The sequence below is a fragment of the Periplaneta americana genome, chromosome 1 (assembly GCF_040183065.1).
Source record: "Periplaneta americana isolate PAMFEO1 chromosome 1, P.americana_PAMFEO1_priV1, whole genome shotgun sequence".
Classification (NCBI taxonomy): Eukaryota; Metazoa; Arthropoda; class Insecta; order Blattodea; family Blattidae; genus Periplaneta; species Periplaneta americana.
Genome location: NC_091117.1, coordinates 154,322,280 through 154,333,732, shown reverse-complemented (window position 1 = coordinate 154,333,732; position 11,453 = coordinate 154,322,280). Strand labels below are relative to the sequence as shown.

At 35.1% G+C, this 11,453-nt stretch overlaps 1 protein-coding gene across 1 annotated transcript in view; it reads left to right on the top strand.

Annotated features, from left to right (window-relative positions):
- Window positions 1–1,714: 1,714 nt before the first annotated feature.
- Window positions 1,715–11,453, top strand: part of tun (N-terminal glutamine amidase tungus) — a 31,100-nt gene continuing 21,361 nt past the window's right edge. Inside the window, exon 1 of the mRNA XM_069829933.1 lies at window positions 1,715–2,027. Within this exon, the coding sequence (XP_069686034.1) occupies window positions 1,900–2,027 (128 nt within the window). The 5' untranslated portion in view covers window positions 1,715–1,899. The remainder of the gene's footprint in view (window positions 2,028–11,453) is intronic.

The following is an 11,453-nucleotide window of genomic DNA, read 5'->3' as shown; positions in this document are numbered from 1 at the left end:
TGTGTTTTTAATGTTGAATATTAGAATGATTATCATACGTAGATTCATTTTCTACTTGTGCATAACTTAGATGAGAAATAAAAATGAAGTATAAGAAACTGAAGATAAAATTATTGAATAAGATATAAGTAATTATATTCTTTGCTCATTTATAGTAAAACAGACGCTGTGAAGTAATTGCAAAGCAATAGTTATAAGCTTACAAGGTAAATGTAGATTATAATAGTAATTTAAATAGGTATGGGTGGCTAGAAGGGTAAACTTAAGGACACTACACATCGAAACCCCCCCTCCTGACATCGCCCCTGATGCTTAATATGATATGTACTATATATTATATTGATTTATACATAAAATCATCTGCCCTTCAATAAGGATGACCCTAGATTCAAAAGATTAAGCTATACACCGACAAATAACAGTTTATTTTACATTAAAATTCAGAATTATAATGTAAATATAATTAAAAGAACAGAATATTAATTATTATTAAAATAAAGATGGAAATGCAGAATCTGCAGAGAGTGTTTCAAGATCTGCATTGTGATCTTCTTCATAGTAAAGAGCTTGCATTCCAGAAATTTTAACTGGTTACAGGTGTGTTTAGGTAATGATCCCTGGCTTCAAAAAGAATTCTTTGAACGGGATGTTATAGCTACTTGTTGCTGAAATAAGGCAAACAAAGTTCATAGATACCTCGTTTTTTCTCATCAGTTTGGTGGGGTTGCATTGTATCTCTCTTAAAATCTGATGGTTGGGTCTAATACCATCCCTTGATTATTTTCCTTGTTTATAGCAATAATGTCAGCCCGCCTGGTGGACTCATCCTGAGAGATACAGTGTATTTCCTCATATACTGTACTTCCAACCCCTGTTGTTTTAGAACATCCACGTGTATGTCCTGACCCTATGGTAACGATTATTGCGTAGCAGTTCACTCTTTCTGCAGAACCCTAACAGATGTCATAAGGTTTCAGTCTCGTTGCAACCAGGCTGATGTAAACGAGTTGTATAAAAGGCTCTCCCAGGAATAGACTGAACTGGAGACAAATTGCAGGACATTTTCACAGCATTTATATATTCCGAAGATGAAAGATGATGCTTACTGATCATCCAATCATTGATTTTGGGACATTCAGCATACACAGCAACTCATTTGCCTTTGTGTGCTAATTGTTGCCAAGAATGGAATGGAATGTTTCTTAGCATTTCTCTTAGTTGTTTCCCATTTATTTTCTTGTCAAAGAAAATCTCATCGTTGAAATTCACACCTAAATATTTAATTGTTTTCTGTTTGCTGCTCAGTGATGTTATGTTTCATTCCTGTATAAACATAATTGTAAGTTTTTGAAAAGCAACTAGTTTTGGTTAATTTCGGTATTTGTCGACACATCCAATGTTTGAATTTCGCGGTAAAAGCGTATTGTCAAACTTGAAGTTGTTGCTTTGGTTCTATTTCAAATGTTTCCCTCTGCAAGTTGAATAATGCAGCGCCCTGTTCGTCAATTTCTTATTCGAATAAACCTATACAGTCTAATTTGATTGCATTTTCTTTTGTGAATTTGTATAATACTATACTATACTATACTATACTATGTTGTTCTTGAGTTCTCCCAAGAACACGAAAATAATAATTTAGTGCGACTATATAGATTTTTAATTCGAGCCTGCGTAGAAGTCTAAAAATTCTGTACACATACGACGCCCTTTCTGAAAGCACTCACTGTTTGTGTCAAAATGTCTGACATGCAGCAGAAGAATTTGTGTGTGGAGTAAAGAAACTCGTTTTTTCGTCTTGTTAATAATGACAGTTCTTGGACTTGGCGTAGTTTTTAGCTAGATAAATTGTTATAGCTAACATTTTATGAGAAATCGTTCGGATTCAACGATAATTTAAGCATGGCTTCGATGTCACAAACTAGTAAACTTCAAAGACAAGATACCGGAATCGTTACGAACTCGACGAAAAAACCTCTCTTAAATCTTTTTCCACAGAGATCGGATTGCAAATATACACCGTGTTATTGGTAAGTTATTTTAATTGAATTTTGGGTTGATTTTTTTAAGATGTTTTGGTTTAATTTTAAGGTTGTTGACCTCGTAAGTAATCTGCGTGAGCCTGAGAGATACGCACTTGTTGCATTCAGCCATCCCCTGCAATGGGATCAATATGTGAACACACGCACACATTCACATGCTGCAGCAGTGTGTTGATATGTGGGAACACGCAATCCCATTATATTATGACACTATCTGTAAGGTCAGGTCAACCTTAGTGCATAACTAAACTTTTTTGTACCTTGTTTTAATATAAGTATAATCATGGTAGACTATACCTATATAGCTCGTGTTTGTTTATGCATTGATTGTACTTGATGCATTAATGCTAATGAAATACTTTATAATTACTGAACTTGAATACTGCATTATATTATTTCATTTAATTAGGCCTACCGTTTTTACGAAGAACTTCTATGCGTTACAAATTACATGAATTAGGCCTACTTTGTCAGTTAGACTAATATAATAGTAAATTACTGTTATTTCTGTAAGGTGTATCATTTTTTTTATAATATTTAAAGTATACTATTAATTTTAAAATAAGGTAATTCTGAAGAACAACCACTCTACGATTTTCGAACATTATTTATTTTTTATTTTTTCACTAACGACGATTTTATGCTCGATTTTTGAAAAGTAATAGGCCTACAAAAAAATCTGAAACACATCATTTCAATTGTGACTTAACATAAACTAACCTAACCCAACCTTAACTAACCGTAACCAAGGAAAACTAAGCTACCGGTAACCTAACCTGACCTGACCTGACCTGATATTTTTATGTTAGATTAGTTTAATTGAGCTTAGTTTTGCTTGGGGTAGTTAGGGTCAGATAAGGTTAGGTTGTGATAGGTTTTGTTAAGTTACAGTCGAAATTATGTTTTTCCGAATTTTTTTTATATTAGGCTACCTTTCGAAAGTTGAGCATATAATCATCGTTTGTGAAAAAAAACCAAAACAAAACAAATGTTCGAAAATCATGGAATGGTCATCCTCCAGAATTACCAAAAACAATTGAGAATTACCAGACTTGTGGTTCGATTATGAAGAGTAGGCCTACTGGTACAGTACCATAAATTACTCATGGTACCTAGCTGTATAATCACAATACAGAATTGGACTTTTCATAAAGGCTTTCTTGGAGCAAAAGAAAAATCACAGTGTTTGTTTAATCGTTGTACAGTCTGTGCTCATTTCATTGTATTTTTAATGTAATACAAATTTATCGTTAGTGTTAAGGAGAAGGTAAACTCTAGGCCTACAGTTTTGTTAGGATTCCTCATCAATTTGAAATAAAGAACATAGCCTAATTATAATTCTGTTTCTCATTATAAAATTTAAAATTTCAGCTTGGCTGTTTGTATGTAAATCATCTGCAGTGGGTTCTATGTCTATGTTCCATTCTTTTGTTGAAGTTGAACAGCAAATGTTTTGCAACTTCAAGATATTTTCAGAGCTATAATATTTTTTTCCAAGTTTACAACGTTGAAATTTTAAGGGAACTTAAGAATCTGAGGTTATTATCTACGAGAGCAAAATGAAAATCAAAAAAACTTTTTAGGAGTTTTACTTCAGATGTAGGAGATGCGACAATTTTTGCAATATCACAGACAGAGTATTTCCCACAATTTTTTTACTGCCAGTTGAAACTGTGTGTATATTACTTGTGGCTGTGGGCATGTAAGGCAAGTGTTTCATTTTCGAGCAATATAACTTTAACTAATCTGTCAAAATGCTCTGTGTTACACTTTCATTATCTCCATGATGTAGGCCTATGTTCATGGCAGCTCATAAAATGGGAGTGGCCTGTTTAAATTCAGTGGCCCAGGACGAATTATTTAGCATACGAGATTGTAATTGCAAAAAGAAAGTATGACTTAGGAGGGATAGTTCCCCAGAAATCGATTTTAGGCATCTATAACTGTTTTGACAAGAGGGAGATGATTTTTTGTGTAGGAAACAGATATAATCAGAGATACTCTTAGAGAAAATTGTAGAACATGTGTTACCGGGAACTGAACTTTGAACAGACTGCTGGCATGGTTATTCTAAATTATCACAGGGGAGAGAATAGGCCTACACATTTCGGTAAATTTAAAGATACGATGGAAGGGTATGATGTCATGAATGACATCACAAGGTAGTTATAATAGTTATATACCGCCATGTTTCTTTTTTTTTTTTTTTTTTTTGTAATTACGATTACATCATATAGCCTATTATAGAGTTAATGCGATTAAATGAAGTGTATATAATATTTAATACTCACCATTACTATATTTTTTTTCATCATTCACATCATTGGCCATTTTCTCAACTTTCTGACTTTCGTCACATTTTAGACATCAATGTACTCTACTGAATAAAGTTTTTCTTCAAATGGCCTGAAATTTTGCACAGGAGGTCATAAATATGTTATAAATAAACTGACTTTCTGTTGTACTAATTAAAATGTTATGAGGTTCATTCATTCATAATGTTCTGCCCAAGGGCAGGTCTTTTACTGCAAACCCAGCATTCTCCAGTCTTCTCTATTTTCTGCCTTCCTCTTTGTCTCCTCATGTGATCCACATATCTTAATGTCGTCTATCATCTGATATCTTCTTCTGCCCCGAACTCTTCTCCCATTCACTATCCCTTCCAATGCATTCTTCAGTAGGCAGTTTCTTCTCAGCCAGTGACCCAACCAATTCCTTTTTCTCTTTCTGATCAGTTTCAGCATCATTATTTCTTCACCCCACTCTTTCCAACACAACTTCATTTCTTATTCTGTCTGTCCACTTCACATGCTCCATTCTTCTCCATATCCACATTTCAAATGCTTCTATTCATTTCTCTTCATTTCGTCATAATGTCCATGTTTCTGCCCCATACAATGCCACAATCCACACAAAGTACTTTACTAGTCTCTTAGTTCTTTTTCCAGAGGTTCGCAGAAGATGCTCCTTTTTCTGTTAAAAGCTTCCTTTGCCATTGCTATCCCTCCTTTTGACTTCCTGGCTGCAGCCCATGTTACTGCTTATGGTACACCCCAAGTATTTGAAGTTGTCCACTTGCTCTATTGCCTCATTTAGAATTCGCAAGTTTACCTTCTTTAATTTTCTTCCTATGACCATTCTCTTCGTCTTATTTGCATTTATCTTCATCCCATACTGCTCACAGCTGTCATTTAGCTCCAGTAGCATATCCCTTAGTATCATCTCCTCTTCTGCCATATCGTCAGCAAATCTTATGCAGTTTATTCTTCTTCCTCCTACTTTTACCTCTCCCATGTTCTGAAAACAGTTCAACAAATTCTCCAATTAGATGTTGAACAGGGTAGGTGATAAAGGACATCCTTGTCGTACTCCTCTCCCTATTTCACTTCCTACTGACATTTCTTCTCCTATCTGACTTTGACTCGTTTCATATAAAGGTTACTGAACAGCCTCTCTTTCCAATCCACGCCAATTTTCTTTAGGATCCCCATCAGTTTATTCTAATCCACTCTGTCAAACACCTTTTTCTAGGTCCACAAATACTATATACACTTCTTTATTCTTCTCTAGGTATCTTTTGTTGATTGCTCATAGCAGTCCAATTGCATCTCTCGTACCTTTTCCCTTCCTGAAGCCAAAGTGCTCTTCTTCCAACTGTTCTTCTATCTTAGAATATAAACGTCGATTCAGTCGGTATTCGCAGAAGAAACTTCGCCGAGCGGGATATCAGGCTGATAGTTTTGACTCATTACATTTCTTGCATTATTTTTCTTCGGTATTGGAAGCAACACTGTCTCTGTAAAATCTTCAGGCCAGTCGCCTTGCTCATATATTTCATTGCATAATGATAAAATTTCCTTCTTGTCTTCACCCAAGCACTTCACTGATTCAATGGGAATTCCATCCGCTCCTGTTGCTTTCCTGTTGTTCATTTCCCTAAGCACTAGTTCAACTTCTTCCATTAAAATAGAAAATCCTTTCTCGTCTTCTGATACAGCTTCTTCGTCTTTTATAGCCAAGTCATCTGGATGATTCCCTGTCTCATATAACTCTCCTACATATTTCGTCCATCTGTTCAGTATGTTGTGAGGTTATGACCATCAATTATTGAAGTTGTAATGGTTAAAAAAATAAAAAAATTAGGAACCAGAAAGTTAGGTTTCCCCCCCCCCCCTCAAAAACTTGCTTTCAGTTTCCTTATTCATATATTAGAAATGGAGGAATATTTTTAAAAAGAAAAATAATTTGATTTATGAAAATTAGAGCAATATTTATACAATGTTAATACAGTAAAAGAATTAATAATTAAAAAATTAATTAAGATATCAGATTGAAAGTAGGATGGGAGGATATTTTTAAACCAACTATTAGAAAAAAGAGCCTACATGTAACTAGTAATGACAATGGAGTTGGGTTAGTCAACTTTGCGACATCAAAAAATTTAATTGTCAGAAGTACAACATTCCCCCCATAAGGATATACACAAATATAATTGGACTTCTCCAGATGGATTGACACACAACCAAATAGATTACATCTTGATAGATAAACGGAGACATAGTAGTATAGTAGACATTCGAACTTTCAGGGGTAAGACTGTAATTCTGACCATTATTTGGTAATTGGAGAACTAAGAGAAAGACTATCAATAGCCAAGCGAGTAGAGCAATAAGTTAATATTAGTAAATTCAGTATTCTGAAATTAAAGGATGAGGAAACTAAGTAACATTATCAGATCGAAATTTCGAATAGGTTTGCCACTTAGGAAGTTTCGACGAAGTTGAGAAAGAGTCAGATGTTAATAGCATGTGGGAAAATACCAGAGATAGTATCAGAATTGCAGCTGAGCAGAGCATAGGTTATTATGAAACTAAGAAAAAGAAACCGTGGTTTGATGAAAATTGCTGCATGGTAATAGAAAGAAGGAAACAGGCAAAATTGGAATTCTTACAGGATCCAATTGAGGAGAATAGAAATAATTATTTCAATGAAAGACGGGAAGCAAGTCGTACACTTAGGAATAAAAGAGAGGAAAAACTGAATGTGGTAGAAACAAATAGAAGAATAAAAACATTCGAGATTTATACAAGGATATAAAGGAATTTAAGAATGGATATCAGGCAAGGGTAAACGTGATCAAGGATGAGAATGATGACTTGCTTGCAGACTCTCATTCAATCCTGAACAGATGGAAAAACTATTTTGGGTAACTACTAAATGTACATAGGCCAAATACAAACGATTGGGACGAAATTCAATTACAAACTGCTGAGCCATTTATACCTGAACCCACACTTTCAGAAGTCGAAATTGCGATAGAAAATCTGAAAAAGTACAAGTCTCCAGGTATCAATCCAATTCCAGCAGAATTAATACAAAAGGATGAAAGTGCATTATCTAGCAAAATTTATAAACTTGTACTTGCTATTTGGGAAAAGGAAATTGTACCAGAACAGTGGAAGGAGTCCATAATTGTACCTATTTTTAAGAAGAGGGACAAGACTAACTATAGTAACTTTCTAGGAATATCACTTTTGTTGACGTCGTACAACATTTTGTCCAATATTCTTTTGAGAAGATTAACTCCGTGTGTAAATGAAATTATTGCGGATCATCAGTGCAGTTTTAGACGTAATAGTTCGATTATTGATAAGATTTTTTATATTTGACAGATATTGGAGAAAAAATGGGAGTATAAGGGTACAGTTTTATATAATATTCTTATTGAATTTGGTATTCCCAAGAAACTAGTTCGATTAATTAAAATGTGTCTCAGTGAAACTTACAGCAGAGTCCATATAGGTCAGTTTCTATCTGATGCTTTTCCAATTCACTGCAGGCTAAAGCAAGGAGATGCACTATCACCTTTACTTTTTAACTTTGCTCTAGAATATGCCATTAGGAAAGTTCAGGATAACAGAGAGGTTTGGAATTGAACGGGTTAAATCAGCTTCTTGTCTATGCAGATGACATGAATATGTTAGGAGAAAATCACAAACAATTAGGGAAAACACGGAAATTTTACTGAAAGCAAGTAAAGAGATAGGTTTGGAAGTAAATCCTGAAAAGACAAAGTATATGATTATGTCTCGTGATGAGAATATTGTACGAAATGGAAATATAAAAATGGAAAATTATCCTTTGAAGAGGTGGAAAAATTCAAATACCTGGGAGCAACAGTAACAAATATAAATGATAGTCGGAAGGAAATTAAACGCAGAATAAATATGGGAAATTCTTGTTATTATTCGGTTGAGAAGCTTTTATCATCCAGTCTGCTGTCAAAAAATCTGAAAGTTAGAATTTATAAAACAGTTATATTACCATTGTTCTTTATGGTTGTGAAACTTGGACTCTCACTTTGACAGGGGAACAGAGATTAAGGGTGTTTGAGAATAAGGTTCTTAAGAAAATATTTGGGACTAAGAGGGATGAAGTTACAGGAGAATGGAGAAAGTTACACAACACAGAACTGCATGCATTGTATTCTTCACCTGACATAATTAGGAAGATTAAATCTAGATGTTTGAGATGGGTAGGGCATGTAGCATGTATGGACGAATCCAGAAATGCATATAGAATGTTAGTTGGGAGACCGATATGTAGATGGGAGGATAATATTAAAATGGATTTGAGGGAGGTGGGATATGATGATAGAGACTGGATTAATCTTGCACAGGATAGGGACCGATGGTGGGCTTATGTAAGGGCGGCAATGAACCCGCGCGTTGCTTAAAAGCCATTTGTAAGTAAGTATCAGATTGAAACTTTGCGTGATACATGTCCATATAGCCTATAATTTGCGATAAAAATTTCAGTTTCATAGGACTGAAAATATAGAAGTTACCAATTTTAGAGTTCCACACCTTAACACACAATACATAAATCACACTTGAAAGAAAGTGAAATTTACTGATCTCTCAATATGGGTTATGAATCACAACTAAACATTCAGTGTGCTTTAATGGCCTCTCTTGTGTGGACGGGATTCTCATTAGTATGACTCTGCCTACCTTCCACACAGGATCTGATGATAAGTCATCAAGGAAATAATCGGACTTCATTCATCTATAAATGAATGGTGCCTGCTTCTAGTGTACAGGGATGCTACTACGTATTGGTAGTTTTGTTTAAATGTAATGTATTTCCTGTTATGAATATACATTTTACTGTTTTGAATAAGAACAAATATTTAGATTTGATTGATTCTAGATGGTTAGTTATTACTTTCTCGTTTAGCACGTAATAAAGCAAATAAGTTTATGCTCGACCATGCCAAAATGTAGTAATTATACACCTGGTAGCAGCCTTTTAATGGACCTCATTAAAGTACACCTATTGATTAAAGTTCAGGTGTTCCACCAGAAAACACCATTGTAGCAATATGAAAGCGCAAGTATCAATTATTCTCGGATATGCAATCGAAAGACAACTAGCGAAACGTCATGGAGGCTGGAATCCAATACTGTCGCAGAAGGTTAAGTTCTGTTACTATAATAATTAGCGTTAATTGTAAATAATATTCAAATAAATTCAATTTGTCATCTCGTTTTTCAATGTCTAAATCAATTTCAAGGTTATATCAAGATTAATGTTTATTTTACTCTCTAGATTATATCAAGGTCAATGACATTTGTTTCTCGGAAAAAATCAATACTTTCGCGTCTGCGCACATCTTACAATTTACGAGATATTGCACAAGGTCAGTTCCGCTCCCCAGTCAGATGATAAGAATAACATGAATACTTATGAATAATTTATAGTAGAACAGACTCCGGCAGAATGATCTCCCCAATTTGAAACATAAATAAAAAGAACAACATACATTAGATTCTATTCAAAATTTTATTTTACCATCTTACAGAAAAATGCTTGCCATTTTGACATTACATTGTTTTAAAGATAATGTTGTCCAAATGCTTGCCCTCACGAGCTAGACACTCCTGAAATGACTGTGCATTCTTCTTCCTAAAAAAATATGGCCTCATAATTCCAAATTGTGCAACAGCATACCAAACAGTAACATGCTCGCTGTGGAGAGGTCGCTGATACATTTCTCGAGAATTTTCTGGGGCTCAATACCGAAGGTTTTGTTTGTTGACGCAGTCTGACAAATAAAATGAGCTTAGTCACTACTTGGCACAACAGCATCGCCTGAAACATTTTCCAATATGGTCTCGCAAACAGCTTGGTGGTTGAGCCAATTACGTTCCCGAAGTTCCTGAACTACCACAATTTTGTAGGGATGGAACTTGAGGTCTAGGTGTAAGATGTGTTTGACACTCCAAACAGATAACCAATGAAAGAGCATGTTAATGGCTGAACATTGCGGAGAAGTGGTAACAGCATGTCTCACTGCTGTGATATTCTCTGGAGTCCAAAAGTTGCGACATTAATGGACAACTTCTGTTTGAAAGTTTAACCTTTTGTCTGATATTTCTCACCCATAACAGTACGGCCATTCCATTGCAATTACAGAGTCATCATCATCATCATCATCATCATCATCATCATCATCATCATCATCATCAGCGCTACAGCCCCAAGTGGGCCTTGGCTTCTTTAACAATCTTTCTCCATTCGTCTCTCTCCTGTACTTTTCTTCTCCAATTTCTTATTCCCATTCTTGCCAAATCATCTGTTACACCATCCAACCATCTCATTTTGGGTCGTCCAGGTCGTCTTTGTTCCCATGTTTCACTGAATAATACCTTTTTTGGGATGTTATTCTCCGTATTTCCCATTACATGCCCCAACCATTTTATTCTCGAGGATTTTATGGCGGCGATTATGTTATGTTCACCATACATTGTCTATTTCGCTATTGTATCTCTTTCACCACAAACCTCTGTCATTTACTGGACCAAATATTCTATGTAGCATCTTTCTTTCAAAAGAAATTACAGAGTCACCACCATCTTTAAATATGCTTCAACAACAAATGTGGTTAGCACATCTGGCCGCAAAACCAGGTGGCCCGGTTTCGATTTCCGGTTGGGGCAAGTTATCTTATTGAGGTTTTTTTTCGGGGTTTTCCCTCAATCTAATATGAGCAAAGTGCTAGGTAACTATTGGTGCTGGATCCCTGGACTCATTTCACCGGCATTATCACCTTCATCTCATTCAGACACTAAATGACTTAAAATGTTGATAAAGCGCCGTAAAACAACCTACTAAAATAAAAAAAAAGAAACGACAAGTGCACGATGTTCACATGTCCATGCCATGATGGTAACTGAATTAGCATGGCTTGTGTTGCTCAAAGATATATACTGCTCAAGCGCAACTATCAAGAAACCTGTGTGGTGGCCAATTCAAACTGGGGAGATCATTCTGTTGGACCCTGTATTATTTCCTGTTAATTATATAAAATTGTAACACACAATTTTTTTTTATCCACGAGCTGCCACTGCA